Here is an 18,364-nt window from a genome sequence, read left to right as displayed (position 1 = left end):
CCACTGATGCCCCCGTGAATCCAATGACGGGATACCTGACCGGCTTCAAGTATTCGCGGCCCAGCATGAGCTTTTCAAATGTTGACAAGTACAGAATATTTGCGGAGCTTCCCCCATCCACCAAAATTCTGTGCACCAGGCAGTTTGAGATTTTCAGCGTTACTACCAGCGGATCATCATGAGGGTACACTACATGCTTTGCATCCTCCAGTGTAAATGACATTGCCGGCATTGCTGGCGGACTCTTCCATGATAGACTTGCATTGAAATTGACATAATGTCTGAATTCCTTCAGGCTTGCTTTCGCACCGTTAGGTGGCCGTGATCCCCATGGAAATCACACCACTTACTTTTGTCACGGTTTTTATGGAACATCTGTCTCGGACGTTGCCACTTATCACTGTCCTTATTCATCAGAAAAATTTGACTTCTTGAAGTGGTGAGTTGGGTGTATGCATCGAACCTATCCTTGCGTTCACCTCCTTCCCGACCACTTTTTTTACGATCTCTGCGATCGCGATCGTACCTTTCATTCTCCCTGTCTCGGTCATTTCCTCTTTTGACCATGTTTGACTCCTGCTTTCTTTCCTCACGGCCTCGATCAGCCTCACGGGCTTTCTCCTTCTTCTGCTTATCATCCTTCTTTCCTGACTCCCGGTTGCCTACAACCTTGTCAAACTCTTCCCCTCTTATAGAGTCATTGGCCTTGCCAAGGACGGGACCCAGAGATGTGTACGATTTTCGACCCAAATAATTTCGGAAGGGTGATCCCTCCTTGAGTCCCGTCATCAGAGCCAAGACGGCCACATCTTGCTGTAGTCGAGGTATTGAAACTGCCTCGACATTGAAGCGGCCGATATAGTCCCTCAGGCTCTTATTTTCGCCTTGTTTGACCGACAACAATTCCCCAGTGGTGCGCTCACGGCGCCTATTGCTTACAAAGTGCGTACTGAACATGGATGACAACTGAGAAAAACTAGAGACACTACCTGGCTTGAGGCTTTTGAACCATGTCTGAGCTATTCCCGTCAAAGTTGAGGGAAAGACTTTACACCATATGGCATCAACTTGAGTGTAAAGGAACATGTGTCCCTCGTAGGCCGCGACGTGTCATCAGATCTGATGTGCCATCTACTTGGAGGACGGCATCTTGATTCGTGTCATAGGATGATTAATATCTCCGGAGTGAAGGGGGAAAGCTTAGGCTTGATCAAGAGGTGACCCCCAGCCGAATAGTTACTAGCACGACGGTACTGTACTCACGGCGGGAGTGACCCTGCGTTTCCTCTTCAGAATGTATATCTCCTCAGTTTCCGAACTTCCTCCTCATAATCAGATCGGTCTATTTTCTTCTCCATTCCCGTCCCTCTTTTCCAAGGACTGCATTTTTCGAGCGGGGTCCGTCCGCGTTCCTACCAGCCATAGCCGGTGGTCGCTTACGGTACCGCCAGAGGGTTGGGGAGGAGCATTTTGTTGAGGATTACCTGTCAGCATCTGGATAAATGATGCACAGTTTGCAATTGCTCGGGAGAGAATTGACTTAGCTGTGCCAAGTTGAATGGTACGTTGGTGTTTGGGTTTGTCCTCATTTCCCGGTGTCCGGTAGTGGAACTGTGGATTTCCCAACGCCCCAGTGATGACTGGCTGCGAGGAATTCTGGCCTTGCTCAAACTCAGGCTAACCATGGGTAGCATTGTTTGTGTCTTCTATGACTGATACCTTAGAAAGGGTGAGGTCCCCTCCTTCTAGCGCCAGTTGTTTCGGTATCGAAAACGGTGCGGACCTTTGAGAGTTGTCCGACAGAGATGGATGTCCGTGAGGGATCTGCAACAATGACAAACGTGAGCTACCCTCGGGGGTTTTGAGGAAACCCCCTCCGACGCTCAAGTCAGCTAAATGCTTAAGAGAATTCTAGAGAGAGAGAGCTTAGAGAGAGAGAGATAGGTTATTTTTAGTATGAGAGAATGTACCTGCAGGAATAGTACTGGATGGCTATTTATAGGCGTACTATCACTACTACATTTTCTAACAAAGGCAACAACATTAAAATAGCTAATGCGACGATCTAATGGATGTCATTGCAATAGATGGGTCTAGTGCAACGACTCAGAAGAATTTAGATCAATATAACGGGCTATGGCAACGACTAATGTAAGATCGTTGCGCTAGTTTGATCTATGACAACGGTAATGAATATGTCGTTGCAATAAGTACCTCAAGTTATATTCCTTGTTCTGTTAGAACAATCTGTGGCAACGACAATATGTTGTCGTTGCAATAGCTACCTCAATTCTCTATTCTTCATCAGATAAGGACAACCTATGGCAACGATATCATGATTTAATGAATTGTGCGTGCCTTTAAGGCCATCAAAGCATTAGTTTTTCCCTTGTATTTTTTCACTAAATTTCAAACCCTTAAGTCGGTTTTTTACGCAGCAGCTCTATCGCTCCTCCTAGTCGTGCCCTAACCTCCTTTCAATCGATCACCTTGTCATCTTTTTCCCCATTAAAGTGTAACCCACAAAATCAAAGTTCGAATCCCTGAAATACTATTGGAATTCCCTGCACAAGCTGCAAATTCAACCTCATGAAATCCTGAATGATTATCAGCGCATTGTTGCGATAGGAGTGAATTTTTGTGATTAGCAGCGACGGAGAAGAGTGAATTGTGATTAGCAGCGACGAAGAAGGCTAGATTGTGATTAGTAGCAAATTTAACAAGGTAAATTGTTCAAATATGTGAATTTCACTTGAGTTGCCATTATTTTTAATGAGTTTCTTTAGTTTCACCATGTATTATATGAACTCTTGAATTTCAATTCAGTTTCCACAAAACAATTTCAGAATCTTTAATTTTAAAATTCTGATATGGTGATCGAGTAATCTATTATCCTAATTCGTGGTTATCTTCAAAGCACACATAAACAGTTATATTTGATGCTAAACTTTTTTAAAAAAATCTAATATACTGAGCCTTTATATATTTTTTAGTTCCTGTTATTTGGGGTTTGAAGAAGGGCGGATGTCATTCTCATATTGTCTATCAAGGGATAGCATCATGATAAGATGGACTAAATCTAACATCATGAATGCTGAATTCCAATGCTTTGTTATCTCAATAAGCACACATGTTCTAGAGCCTAACGGCTAACATGCACAAAAAAGCCTCTCTGTTTTCCTAATCCCCCCAAGGCTAAGAACTGTAGATTTTTTTTGGCTATAGATTGTACACTACCAGTCAATATCCTTGTAGGCTTGTAGATACAATCATATACCAAGTTGGTATATTTATTCAGTTAGTTTAGCCAAAGGTATAGAGTGCTAGTTGCACCTATATATTTTAATCCCCCCATTGTTTCATTGTTTGAAAATGATGCAATTTTCAATTGAAAGAAAGTAGTTGATACATAGAATAAGAAGAGAGCACATTAATCTTGTGCTTTTCTCCAGGATTACAACAATTAATGAAATCAGTGTCCATGGATTGATTATTGTAATTTCTTTACACTGTTTATCTGCTTTGTGTAGTCTGCATTATAAAAGAGTTGTGTTGGCAACCTTCTGTATGAAATTATGTGTTGTCTCTGAGATTTTATTATATGCCCTCACCTTCTAAGTATGTCTTCATCACCTTATTCTCCACTCTTGGTGTCCAAACAATGTTAGTTATTGTAAGAGAGTAGCAAAAAAGGGTGCTAGAATCACATCCAAAAAAATTGACACCCTCATCTATCAAGAAATATTCATATTATAATCAGTTGTATATATACATATGAATCTAAACATGGATGAACTTTCAAAATCAAATATGAACTTCTCCAAGATAGAAGCAGATATACATTCAAATACTATCCCAACCCCTCAAAATTTACAAGACCTTCATCATACCCTTCACCTTAACATACCTAATTGTAAGTTAAGGTATCTTGAGAAATTTAAGTATAAGCTTCTCTACTGTTTTAGGCTCGCATCCTAAAATTTATATACTTGTATGTATCTATAAATTCTACTCCATAGTCACAAACATCCCAAAGTTATATATTTAGAAAAGCAGAAGTTTCTCATTAGTACCACATAAAAGGAGTCCCTTCTCTTATCAACTATGCTTGAAGTTTGAATTAAGCAGACAACTTCACATCTGAATATCCAAAGACTGGCGAAAATGAAATGACCCAACCAACTACCATGATCCTCAACATTAGCCTTAGTATATCAGTTCCCATGAAACATCAGCATTTTCTTTTAACCAACGTGGAGAAAATCCTGGAGGAAGTAAGAGTATGTACTTTCTTGAAATGCCCATGAACCAATGCAACAGTCCAGATATTATTTTTGCATCTGGTATGAATAACTTCAGTAAAATATGAATTCCATACAAATCTGTTGTCATTATGAATTCCAATGGGATCTCTAGACTACATATTCTTTTGCAAGCTCTGCATTGTAGGATATGTATAACTATAAGTCTATAACAATGACACTACTTATTTTATTGGTCTGCAACTTATGTATAAGAAAACAAGGGTACTAACATATGGGAGGTACTGGAGTGCTCTCTTTGTGATCCAAATAACGATCTATATCATGTGCAAACGTGCAGTGATGGAGAGAGATAGAAAGAGAGAGAGAGAGAGAGAGAGTGAGTGAAATAGAAACATAGCTTATTATTATAGCTGCTCACTCCCACAAAAAAAAAAAAAAACTCAATTCATTCTTGAAAGAATAACCCAATTTCCAAGTTTTCTTTTTTGATAGAATTATAGTAAACATACTACACCAACTCTTTCCTTGTAGTAGCTAGGATGTGAGCACTTTTGACCTTTATCTAGGAACATGAATAATTCTGCTAAGGACTATAAATTCTTAGCTAGAAAATCAGTAAAGTTAGGCAACAAATGATAGTAAAATTTTATTATTTCAGTAGGCGAAGGGGTGGGCTTTTGGTAGCTTTCTAGTAACCCCCTTAAATCTATCCATACTTCAAGTTCAGTGGCTTTGTTGTGGATTTCCCTTTGACACCATGAAGTAAAGCATAGGATTCAGCCTATATCACTGATACTGAATGGATTCTACTTTGACCTTGTTTTTTCTTGTTGTTCTTCTCCATCAAAACTCATCCATAGCCCATATGCAGCCTTCATTATACCTCAATTTTCTCTGCTATGTTTCCATGCTCCATCTACAATGAGCGTGTGTTGCATCTCCTTGTCACTCGAATGTGTACTCCAGCTGTTCGCCCACCATTTTTGCTTTACTATTGTGTCTCTTGCGTGTTTTTTAACTAGGCCGGGGTCTGTCTCTTAGCAGCCATATGTTCTTCCAGTAATTTACCCAGGCTAGTACTTCAGTAGGGTGCATTATCTTTTGGTAGGTATATAATCAAAGCCATATTTTCGATCCCAATTTTGTATGTTCTGCAATTATTTTTGGGAAATTTCCTCAAGTACCTAAGCTTTGGCGTAATTCCCAAATTACCCCCCACATTTAGGAAATTCCTCAAATACCCATGAGGTTTGTGTTTGGGTCTAAAATACCCCTACTAATGATGGTAGGTTAACAAACGTTAGGTGGTTTGAAACTAATTTGGAACAAATATTAGTGGAACAAGTAATCGTGCATAGTGTTCTATTTTTTTTTTTGGGCTGCATGATCCATCTTGAGTTTCCTAAATCAACTTTAGCTAAATCGTGATACTTTGAAGCTTATCTTTGGATTCATGCTTTTTGATATTTCACTTTGTAATCATGCGTGTGCTAGGATGCTTTGCTTAGACATTGTAATTTGTTGTAGAATTTCCAAATTTATGATCATGATACTTGTGTACTGTCAGCCTACTACTACTTCTTGAAAATAATATACATCATGTGCAGACATGGCTTGATGGACTCTATTGAATTTCTTGCTTTCGGTCCTATAAAGTTGTCCGTCTTCCTATCTTTATTGTTAATATAATTACCATTATAATGGACTCGATTTTGACTCACCTTAATCTATTTTCCTCTAGTTTCTTCTATATAACTGCACTCTTACTCCGTTACTTTTTATTGTTATGTACACTCCATTTTCGATTTTAATGGCTAAATTTAGTGTTTTCTAACTATTTAATTACATTGTTTGAATTATTAGGTCAACAATGAAGCGATGGAGGAGATCAAGCATAGATGTCTCACTAGCTATATATGATATTGGTGGCCGGATCTAGCTAGCAATATATTGCAATATGGTGCTTGTAGGCACTATTTAAAAGGAATTTAGGAATGTATATGCTAGAAATATCTTGTGGTATTGTAAAAAATTGTTTAGTTTGGTTTGATTTAAAACATTTAGTTTGTATTAATAAGAATTTAGTCATGTAGTACTCTTATAAATTCATTACTTTTAGAAATTCAAAACGAAAATGACAACTATTTTGAGCTTTTGAAGTAACTTTTAGTCTTTGTCACAAATATATATATTATTATAGGTGGTACAATAGCTTGGAGTATTAGGTGTTGCAATGGTTTGGAATAATAGGTGCTGCAATATCTCTTGCTAATGGGCGTTGCAATAGCCTAATTGTTCCATAATGTACATGAAACAAATGACTCACACAACCGTTGCATAAAATATTGTGCTAGAGCAACGATTCATCAAGTCGTTGCAATAGGTCCTAAAAGTCGTTGCATTAGGCCTATTGCAACGCCAGCAAATGCGACGGTTCAAAACCGTTGCAATAGGTCTACTGCAACGACTTTTGGGCCTATTGCAACGGTTTCCATGTGTTGCCTTTGCCTTTTAATGTAGTAGTGTATTCACCTGACAGAGCGTGTAATCTTGTGACACTTGTACTGTTGTGATTAATCTGTTAGAGGGAAGATTCCCATTGCTTTGTCGCTTTCTGTGACCGTGACGGAAGTCTCGGCCCGAAGGTGAAAAATGATGTCTCCCCTTTTGTGAGCCCACGTCATCTTGGTTTGCTCCCGGCCATCAATTAATGTCCGGTAGAAAACTTGGGTCATACCCATACAAATTTAATAAACTTATCTAATCTCAAATAAACCAGAACGATATTCTAACATTTGTATATAGTATATTGTTCATTATCCTTCATTTAAAAGAAAGGACTATGTACTGTACTAGGTTAAAAAGCTATGAATTTTTTTTAATGATAATATTACTTGTCTTCTCCAGTTTATAAGACGTTCGTGATCTCCTTCCTTAACTATCAGTGCTGAAAAAAAAAATCCCTCAAGATCGTTGAGATGAATAGATGATGTGGGAACTAGTATTGGTGAGCAGAATTTCAGCTAGAATGTACCATAGAAAGTAAATAAAATTAACTATAACTCAGCTAATAATCACTGATTCAATACATGAACTTGGCATTTTAGTCCAGCAACAAGTCCAATTCAGAAAGTGCCTAAAAAGCCCGTTTTTTTACCAAGTAATCAAACAAAACTAAACCAAAATTAGCACTAATTAGACTCCCTTCTTCTTCTTGTTCTTCTTTGTAGTTTGGCAATTACAACCATGCAAAGTCTCATAATCACTACTTCCCATACACCCAAACTTTCTCTTCATTCCCTTCCATAAACTCACCTTCTTCTTCCCCTTCTTCTCACAACAATTCTTTTCATGACACTCTTTAATCTCCTCCCTTTCATCATTTTCCCACTCCTCATCTTCCACTACTTTGATCTCTTCGTCCGCTCGCCTCCCTTCATCTCCTACATTACTATTACTACGATACTCGCACACGGCTTTGCTAATGTTATCTCTTAACTGCAGCTGAGACTCAAATAGTACTTGCACCACCACTCTTAACGGTAACACTCGATTCGTGGCAGCGTGCTTACAAGCCTCTGGTGACATCAACTGAAAATCCAACACCCTACAAATTTCCTCTTTTGCTGACTCACTTAACTCCTTATGTTTCTCCAAGTAAGCAACCACGGCATTGTAAATCCCATCTGAGCAACGGTAATTCCCTAGATTCGAGGCTGAACTTGTCATCTCCGTTATCTCAATGAAGCTCATCACGTCTATTTCCCTCGTTTTCGCTACATTCAACAAGTACTCCTCCATGAGCTCCGCCACTGCTACTAATCCTGATGAGTCATGGTCGGTGAAATTGCCATAATAACCCTTTAAAATCCGCCTTATGCTCTCAACATCGAGGTCTAAGGCAAGGAGATCCTCTATTGTGATGCGATATAAGTCCTTGCCTATTCGATTTTCCAAGGAAGCTAGGCATTCCGAACTCGCCTCTACAGAAACTGCCGAGGCATACATATCCAACAAGATTGTATTGGGGTAAAGTGAGTATTTAGTATTCTTGCTGGTGTAAGTATTATCTGGCAACAGTCTCTCAACCATTTCAATTGCTTCTCTGTTAGCTTCGTTTCGCTTTAGGCACCGGTAAAGGGATCCGGCGATGTTCTCTTGTCGGACCTTCTGTACTGACATTGCTTCAATGATTGATTCATACATTCTCAGTGGCAATGAAGTTAGGTCTTCTGATGGTGATTCAAAACATAATGAAGTTTCTGAATGATCAGCTTCAGCAAAAAGCTTTCTCCTTGTCACATTACTATTATCAATCATTGGCCTGTTGCTATTATTGGCATACTCAACCATGATGGGCTGGGCCAGACGAGTTGGGTCGGATACTACATGTTCCGTAAGAGCTTCTATGCAGATATTAAAAAGCCCATTTTTCACGGCCTGCTCGAATGTTGGCCCATGTAATGCTCGAAGAGATCTTATGATTTGGTCCCAACTAGGGAGGATATTTTGTTGCAAGAAAGCGATGGCATTGTTCAGTAAGTTGTTAGGACTGTGAAATTCGGTCATCTTGAGATGGTTTGAGACGCAGATGAGGGATATAATGTTGTCCGACGTCATCTTGACATCGAAGTTGTGGCAAAATCTTGCTATGAGTTCTAAGGTTTCGTGTTCTGATGGTATTTCTTTGAGGAAGGCATAGACGTCTTCATCAGGGTTTTCTTCAAGCAAGGAAGCTATGATGGCCGATCTTTTAGCTAGCAGTCCCTGAAGATGATCCACAATGGAACAAAAAAATGAGTCAAAACGAGTAACATATCACTGCCTTCGTCTCTTAATACACTTCTCGTTTGTTTTACGAAGTTAAACTTGTAAACTTTAAACCTAATTTTTTTAAATATATAATAATAAACTCAAGCACGTGTGATCTTGTCATATTTGTCAGAATGTGTATATTCATTACCTAATACATAATTGAAGATATGAACGGTCAATTAAATATGTGTCTCGGGAATTGTGCAAAAAGTAAATGATAAGTCTATTAGGAGGGAGGTAGTATTAGTTTATGTCAGTTTGCCTTTTTTTCTTTTTGTTCTACCCATTATAGACTTATAGTATTGAAGTGTTTAGACTGGTGAACTTTCAACTGCATTTCTTCCATATATATACATAAGGATGACATCTTCATGTAGATCTTAATTGAATTATTTCAATCTTTTTCTTCAAAATATCAAATTATCATAATTTTTCCTGACAAGTACCAACTCAATAGTCAAAGGCCTTCATTGAAAAGAATGTAAAAATTAAGGATAGAACAAACAAAAACAACAGAAGTAATGGTGAAAATTTTGAAGAAGGTGGTAGAAGAATGCTTACTTTGTCAAATTTGATGGATGCATTGCATAATAATTGTAGGTTATTTGATGAATTTGTATGTTTTGAACACCTGAAATATGGGCAAACATAAGGTAAAAAAAGAGTTGCTTAATTCGACGCTATAGTAGATAAAACATACATTGTGGATTTGGAAATAAGAAAAATAAATTATCTATACATTACCAAAATGATGATTCTTGCGTTCTAGGTAGAACCATCTTGCAGTTTGCCCTTTGGCTATGCAAATTCATGAACTTTTAGTTATATAGGTGTTTCGGTTGTGAAATGGTAGCGGACCCAAGAGGTGTCGGTCAGTAATGGGGTTATCCGGGAGTGGTGATCTGCAAAAGAACAAACGTGAATAAATAATTTTTTTAAATTTGATACATCTCAAAGACTTATTAGATTAATTAATATTCAGGTGCATTGATCATGCTAATCAATAACTATTCCCATTTACAATTGCTTCTCATTTTTTTTATTTTTTTCTGATCAAGAAGTGTAAAATAAAAATTTAGCCTTGTTAGAAACATATATTAGTTATTAGTACTACCTTTTTTCTTAACAAAAGAATGCGACAATAGCTTTTGTAATGGAAAAGAAGATTTCATAGATATTGAAGATATTCATGGTGAAAGGTGTACACCATATTAATTAGAAGATGGCACTTAAATAACATCAACTGTTCTTGAGTAAATTAGAAATGATAAAAGCAGCCATAAAATTAAAATAATTGCACAAGGTGATTAACAATTCAACATATAAATGATAAACTAGTAGCGCACCTTAACAATGGAGATGATATAGTTGGAAAGGCTTAACTAAAGAGTAGAGATAATATGGAGAGGATGAGAATGAGTGATGACGGGTGTTAATTTGAGTTTAGTGGGCGAGAGAAAGTAGGCGCAACCAAATCTGTTATAACAAGGAATCAGGACTGGTGGTTATTGGGTCAGCCTTACCGTTTGAACTTTGAATTTGTTGTTAGGAACTTGAAAACTTATTTTAACTTTTTTTTTAGAGATCTCCCAGTAGACAAGAGACGGACTGTTTAAATATACTCCGCCAAATTTGTGAAATATTATATATATTGATTGATTTTTTTATTTCAATTAAAATTTATGGTGATTGAAAGAATTTTTTTTTTAGCCGGAAAAACAAACTAGGGAGGATCCCAAGACAAGGATCACCCTAAAAATGAAAATGAAGAGTTTAACCATCAATACACTATGACTTTGTTAAATTAGCTTGCAACAAGATTTGAACACGTGACCTCTTGCTATTATACATGACACAATTACCATCTCAACCAACTTTTAATCATAAAAGTAAGAGTTTAAAAAAGAGAAACAAGAAAATGGGGTTAGAGAGAGAAACTCTCTCCTCTATCTAGAATATCAATGAAACAGTAACCCTTTTTTCTGATTTGAGCTCGGCAATAGCTGAAACAAAGGCAAAAGGTTCGAAAAAAGAAAATAATGTAAAGAAGATAGGAAATAAAGCTAAAACATCTCTTTCACAGCACCAAAAAAGTAAGATATTATGAATTCCACAAACTGGAGATGCGAAGAGAATGCGTAATGTCAATGAAATGAATGAATTGCCAGTGTTGAGTTGGACATCGAATGAAGATGATGTTCATTCGCATTGTTCAATTGATATGAATCTGTCCAATCAGGATAAGGCGAATTTTGAAGCTGCGAGAAGTAATCTGGAGAACTGGATTGCTTCTGTAAGAACTCCAATGAGACCAACTGGACAATCCATTGTGAATCCATCACCTCATCTCTGATGCAACAATTGAATAGTAATCCAGGTACGTCGAATGCTTGGACCTCACTATTTGCTAATCTGAATAAAGAAGGTTTGAACCTAGAATGTCCTGAACAAGATGTGGTTATTGAAGTAGAACGAATAGTTCAGATATCTTTAGATGATGCGAATCCGGAGATAGAATACTGGAACTCTGCTGTTATATGTTATATCCTTAGTGTTAAACCTCCGTATCGTATCATTGATGGATTTATTGCGAGGATGTGGGGTAAATTTGGGGTGGAAAAGGTTGCTATGATGGATAATGGAGTGTTTGTAGTTAGATTTCGAATAGTGGAGTGTAAGCAGAAGGCGGTGGAGGGTGGTCCAATACTATATGACCGGAAGCCAGTAATTGTGATGAACTGGACCCCTGATTTTGATTTGCAAAATATTGATGTGAAGCAAGTTCCTACTTGGATACGATTACCTTACTTGCAATTGAAGTATTGGGGCAAGAATTCATTGAATAAATTGGTTGGATTAATAGGGAAGCCTATTTGCACTGATCGTGCAACTGCTCAAAAGGATATTCTGGCATATGCTAGAATACTTGTGGAGGTGAGTGTTAACCAGGAGTTCTCTGATTCCATATCTTTCATGAATGAACAAGGAGTGATGATGCAATAGAAAGTTCATTATGAATGTAAGCCAATATTTTGCTCCGATCGCAAGGGTATTGGTCATACTGATGTTGAGTGCAAGCAAAAGAGGTATGAGGTTGCAAAGATGAAGATCAAGCCTAGACAATAGTACTGGGTGCCTAAGGTATAGGCTGGTAATGCTGCTAGTTCTACTGGCAATCAGAAGGAGTCAGAGCAGTATGCCAACCAGAAGAAGGGTAGGTCTACTCTTGCCACAATTTTAGAGGAAGCTAGAGAGGAGGTAACTGGTGCAAATGTTGAGTCTGTAATTGGAGGAAATACAGCTAGGAAAGAAGTGGTGCAGCAAGAAGGAACACTTACTGGTGATAATGTAGGAGGGCTCTTGAGGGTGTCAAGTTGTACAATAGAGGTGGTAGGGGCTACTATCCCTTCACATGGATAATTTTGGATTCTGGAATACAAGGGGCCTTAATAGTCCACAGAAACATCCTGATGTGAGATGGTTCCTTGAACATCATGGTATTGGATTATGTGGCCTTCTTGAAACTAGGATAAGAAGTAGTAGCTTTGCTAAGGTGTTTGGTCGGGTTGGTAATAAGTGGAGTGTTGTCACAAATTATAATTCTCATCCTGGAGGAAGGATTTGGGTTATCTGGTTGCCAAATAAATTTGCTGTTAATATAATTGAGTGTTCTACTCAATTCATTCATTGTAGTGTGGAAATTTTGGCTACGGGGAAGAAGTGTTGGGTCACAATGGTGTATGGGTTTAATGAGGCACAAGAGAGGATACCTTTATGGCTGGATCTTCATAGAATATGCAAGGTTGTCACTAATGCTTGGTTGATGGAGGGAGATTTTAACAATGTTTTTCAACTGAATGAAAGAATAAGATCCCCTATTACTTTAGATGAAGTTATGGAGTTTAGACAATGTTTGAGGAATTGTGAACTTCAAGAGCAAACAACTGTTTGACCATTTTATACCTGGACTAACAAACAGGAGGGGTGTGATAGAGTCTTTTATAGAATTGATCACTAGTGGAAAAATAAGGAAGGACTGCGCTAAAAAAGGCCCTTAGGGCTGCGCTTTTTGACAGCAGCCCTTTCAATAGCAACCCTTCACTTTTAAAGTAGGGCTGCGCTTTTAGAAGCGCAGCCCTTCGCAACGAAGGGCTGCATGCTTTTACCTAAAAAGCACAACCCTTTAAGCTTAAAAGGGCTGCACTTTTACCTAAAAAGCGCAGCCCTTTTAAGCATGAAGGGCTGCGCTTTTTGTTAAAAGTGCAGCCTTTTGACCTAAAAAAAAGATAATAATAATTTTTTTTTTGCATTTTTTTTATGTCAAATTGACACAAAATCAATTCCAAACTGATAAAATTATATATATTGCGAAGAATATGATATCCAACATATTTCATCTTCCATCTCAAACTTTGTTTCTATATATACAAATACAAATTCACATCTAATTAGCATATAAGTAGTACATAAGTAAAAAAATTGCAAGTATATAGAAACATTTCAGAGTCAGTCATTATTGAGTAATTGACTCCACATCTTTGTGCATTGTTCGAAGTGCATTGTTCGAAGAATTGTGGTAACCTGCTCGTCCATATATGTTTATCAAACTAAAAAAATTAAAAGAGACAATCTATTACTTACTTTTCACACTTGTAAAAAAAACTTCTACTAATAAAGCCAGATATACAAATAAAACAAAATCACAATACCAAAAAGTCGTCCTTAACAAAGAGAATGAAACCTTAATATATTAGTAGTATTAATTCTTAACAAAAAAAAATAAAAAAAAACACAAAAAAATAAATAAAATAACTGTGAGCCTGAAATTCGCTAAAAAAGATGGGAGATTCGCGCCGGAGAGTGAGATGGCCGGAGACTTGCCGCGCGTCGTCGGTGGAACCGGCGGCGAACAGATGAATATAAACGAAACCAAATCTAAGCTTTAGAAGAACAAAAACTTGGACAGATGAATATTTATCAAACAAAAACGAGAAAAAAAACGAATATTTATCAAAAATTATGAAATTTGGACAGGTGAATATTGAAATTAAGAAACGAAAAAAAATTAAGAAACGAAACCAGATCTAAGCTTTAGAAGAAAAAAAACTTGGACACGTGAAATATTGAGATTAAGAAACGAAAAAATTTGGACAGATGAATATTTATCAAAAATTATATATTCAGATACAAAAGACGAAATTAAAAACAAATGAACCTAAACAAAAAACTAAGACCAGATTCGAAAACAAGAAACTTAGAAGATGAATGACGAAATTAACCAGATCTAGCAGACAAAATTAAGTTCGTTTCTCTCTCCTCTTTGTGTTCTTGCATGTCAAAAACGAAGAACTCGTCGGATTGAATGACGAAATTTTCGCGCTTTAATTTTGTCGATTCATTTTCGGAGTTTGATCTTTTCGCAGGCGATTTTCTCAACTTTTTGAGGATGGATTTTAGGAAGGAGAGGAAAAGGGAGAATTTGAGTGAAGGAAAAGGGAGAATTTGAGTGAAGGGAGGAGAGAGAGGCAGCGAATGTGAGGGAGGAGAGAGAGGCAACGAATGTGGGGGAGGAGAGAGAGAATGAAAGTGTGAGAGAATGAGAATAAACCCTAGCGGCCTAGCACTTCTTTTCAAAATAAAATAAAAAAAGCCCATGAAGGGTTGCGCTTGTCCCAAAAAACGCAGCCCTTCATTTAAAGGGCGGCATTTGACTAAAAAGCGCAGCCCTACTTAGTCAGAAGGGCTGCGCCTTTTTAAAAAGTGCAGCCCTTCACTTAGTAGGGGTGCGCTTGTAGAAAAAGCGCACCCCTTCTGAATGTAAGAAGGGATGCGCTTTTTCTAAAAGCGCACCCCTACTAAGTGAAGGGCTGCGCTTTTCTTCAAAAGCGCAGCCCTTCTGTTATGTAGGGCTTCACTTTTGTAGAAAAGCGCAGCCCTTCACTAGTATAAAAGCGCAGCCCTTTCTTTTTTTTTCCCTAGTGGATAGAGCTGTTGTGAATGAAACATGGATGGAACACTATCCAGATGCTGAAACTATTTTCTTTCCTGGGAGTATCTTAGATCATTTCCCTTGTCTAATTAAGTTAGCTAAAGGGGCTATGAGTAAACCTAAGCCATTTAGGTTTTTCAATATGTGGACTGAAGCTGCATCATTTATGAAGGGAGTACAAGTTGGGTGGGAGGAGAGAATTCAAGGAGCTCCAATGTTTAGAGTAGTCAAGAAGTTAGAAGAAAGGGCTGAAGGAGTTAAACAAGGAGAGGTTTGCAGATGTTGAAAATTGTGTAGATGAGGCTTACAAGAAACTTATTGCTATCCAACAACAAGTATATAGTGATCCAAGTGTTGCTTATTTACACAGCCTAGAAAGTGCAACTCGAAATGAATATTTTGCTCTTAATATGGCTAGATAAAGTTTTTTGCAACAAAAGGTGAAGCAGCAGTGGTTGAAAAAAGGGGATTCGAATACTGCTTACTTTCATTCTTGTCTGAAGCAGAGAAGATTTTAGAATTAAGTAAGCAGAATTAAAGACCTGGCAGAGGTGTGGAAGGAAGAGAGTGGTGAAATTGAAGAAGCTTTTTTGGAATTTTATACGGAGCTTTTGGGTGCTGAAAAGGCTACTACTATGCATGTTAGCAAGATAATAATTCAAGAGGCCAGTGTCATTTCTAGTGATCAGCAGAGGGTGTTGTGTTGTGACTTTACAGAAGAGGATGTTAGGAGAGCCTTGTTTGCCATTGATGATAATAAGGCGCCTGGGCCAGATGGGTATACAAGCCATTTTTTCAAGAAAGCTTGGAGTTGTATTGGTAGTGAAATCACTACAGCCATACTGAATTTTTTCCAGACTGGTAGGTTGCTTAAACAACTCAATACAACAATATTATGCCCGATACCTAAAGTTGAGCAACCAACTGATCTCACTACAAGAATCCGTGTTATTACCTACCGCAGTAATCGGTAGGTAATTCATCCAAAACGGTAGGTAAACAAATTACCTACCGCTAAGCGGTAGGTACACGTCGGTATGTAAAGGCTTGGTAGGTATTCCGCAGTTACCTACTGATTAATCGGTAGGTAATTTTAGCTACCGATAAATACGAATTACCTACCGAATTTTCAGTAGGTGAATTATACCTACTACCTTAATCAGTAGGTGATTTACCTACTAAATAAGCGGTAGGTATTTCCCTACCGTGAGAGTGGTAGGTAATTAGCTACCGTTTTTCTAATTTACCTACCATTTATTGAAGACTAAAAATCAGAACCATGCTACAATTACCTACCAATAAGCGGTAGGTATTATTCATTTCACGTATTTTTTTATTGGCACATTGCAAATAAATAAAAAACTGTTAATAATAGTAATAGTAATTATAATAATAGTTTTCATATAAATAAATATATATATATATATATATATTAAATATATATAATAGGTAGATAGATATATATAATAAAGTTTAACAAAGTTAACTAACTTACAACCAAAACCATCAACTACTACATACCCAACTAATAAGGGGGGAAATAGTGCTTATATTTTAAATTCATGTAAAAACATAGCTTACAAAAACCATCGACAAAGTAGCATAGACTACTAATGTAAGTTGTCCAAAACGGGAGCTACTAAAGTAAGTTGTCCAAAATGTAACTTCTAGAACCGCTTTACTCTTGAATAATAATGGAACTAAGTAGCACAAGGAGCACCTCCACTTGATGGATCTTCATTGTCACGAGAATGAGTTGAATGCTTGGATTTACACAATTTTGAACCTTTCGAACTCTCTAGAACTTGTCTCTTCATGACTTCAATATATTCCATAAATTTTCTCATTTCTTCTTGGTTCTCTTGGTGAGATTTAATGCGCTCCCTCTACTGCTATAGCGTTCATTCTCAAGTTGTTCACACTTCTTCTCATACTCAGCTTGTTTGCGTTCAAGTTCAACCATCCGCTCATTGGCTTGTTGTTGAGATTGTTCAAGTTGTTGTTGAGATTGTTGTAATTGACTTGAAAGTTGAGAAAGAAGTGATGGTGTGTAAGCAATAGTAGAAGAACTATTTGTGCGGGAAGTAGACTTTTTGAACCACAAATCACCACTACATCCTAATCCAGGGACCAACCCTTTCTTTCTTCCACCTACCACCTCCAAGTAGACCTCATTTGGATCTTTATTGATGCCTTTTTCTTTGTACTCAGCCACCTTCTTTTCATAATCATCCTACAATTGATCATAAATAAAGTTACTAAGTTGCAACATATTAAGTAATTTACAAAAATTTTGGCAGAGTCTTCTTTGTATATGGAAGAAAACCAAATATGACAACCTGCATTATAAACTCATGACCACCCTCCAATCATCCAACACATCAATAATTCAACAACCAACACATAACACATGGATAACAATCCGCCATCCACTCCAATTCGTCTATCAATATATTTCAAGCAAGGTATTGAAGATACATTTACATATTCCAATTTGTCCATCAACATAAAAGATAGATTGAATTTGTATTTACTTACCATGATTTTTTTTGGCTTAGCACTACAAGGTACTTTCCCAAGGTTGACGACTGTCTTACTATGTGTTGTCAGATACACATCTGCAGCTAGTGGTAGTAGACCTTTCTGTTTCGCCTTTATAATAACAAAAGTAAGAAAGTGTCATTATAATTGATTTTAAACATACTAGCTTAATCATACCATAAGCCTAATACATATATATAAACTAACTTTGAAAGAGAAACTAACCAATTGTTTCTGCAATTTCATGTGTAGAGATCGAGCCTTGGATGTGCCCAGGGTGAATCACTCCATTTTCCACTCCACTTAGTTTGTTTTTCTTCGCTTGTTCCGATCTCTTCTTGAATTCTGGATCTTCAAGCCTCTCCATTACTTGTTTGTGTACATTCACCTGCATCCATGCAGGGCATACCCCACCCTTTTCCCTTGGTTTTGAGGAAGTTAGCCAATAGTGCAACCCCTTCAGTCTTTTTGCCCCCTTTTGATCAAAAGCTCTTCGAACTTCATCAGCCAACTCTGAACGCCAAGTGAATTTGAGCTACAATATATGTAATTTATTGATTAGTATAGAACAAAATTAAATAGAGTTAAACTAAAATATATGTGATTTTGGTATAACCTTGAATAGCCTAAACCATTGATCTTTGGTGTCTTTGTCAACTTCACTCCAATTCCTCCAAGGCTCTTCATAGTACGCTTGGATACAATTTGTAATTTCTCTTGTAACTTTGTTGTGCTCAAACCTTTTCAAAAATGG

General features: G+C 37.4%; 2 protein-coding genes across 3 annotated transcripts; both read right to left on the bottom strand.

Annotated features, from left to right (window-relative positions):
* Positions 1 to 291: 291 nt before the first annotated feature.
* LOC104908475 (uncharacterized) lies at positions 292 to 1,086 on the bottom strand. Its single transcript, XM_010697594.3, has one exon. It carries the CDS (start codon positions 1,084 to 1,086, stop codon positions 292 to 294), a length of 795 nt encoding a protein of 264 aa, XP_010695896.3.
* Positions 1,087 to 7,308: 6,222 nt separating this feature from the next.
* Positions 7,309 to 11,124, bottom strand: LOC104908467 (BTB/POZ domain-containing protein At3g03510). Of its 2 annotated transcripts, XM_019247054.3 has the most exons (4): positions 10,427 to 11,124; positions 9,825 to 9,982; positions 9,642 to 9,711; positions 7,309 to 9,032 (listed from the first exon to the last, which is right to left on the bottom strand). In XM_019247054.3, the coding sequence occupies exons 2-4, from the start codon at positions 9,890 to 9,892 to the stop codon at positions 7,461 to 7,463; spliced, it is 1,710 nt and encodes a 569-aa protein (XP_019102599.2). In that variant the 5' UTR covers positions 9,893 to 9,982; positions 10,427 to 11,124; the 3' UTR covers positions 7,309 to 7,460. The 2 variants fall into 2 exon arrangements, with proteins under 2 accessions (XP_019102599.2, XP_048503485.1); XM_048647528.2 differs by lacking the exon at positions 10,427 to 11,124 and having other exon boundaries at positions 9,825 to 10,356.
* Between the last annotated feature and the right edge of the window lie 7,240 nt (positions 11,125 to 18,364).

Source organism: Beta vulgaris, chromosome 6 (genome assembly GCF_026745355.1).
Source record: "Beta vulgaris subsp. vulgaris cultivar EL10 chromosome 6, EL10.2, whole genome shotgun sequence".
Classification (NCBI taxonomy): domain Eukaryota; kingdom Viridiplantae; phylum Streptophyta; class Magnoliopsida; order Caryophyllales; family Amaranthaceae; genus Beta; species Beta vulgaris.
The sequence above is the reverse complement of the archived record's forward strand: the minus strand, read 5'-3'. Positions and strand labels throughout refer to the sequence as shown.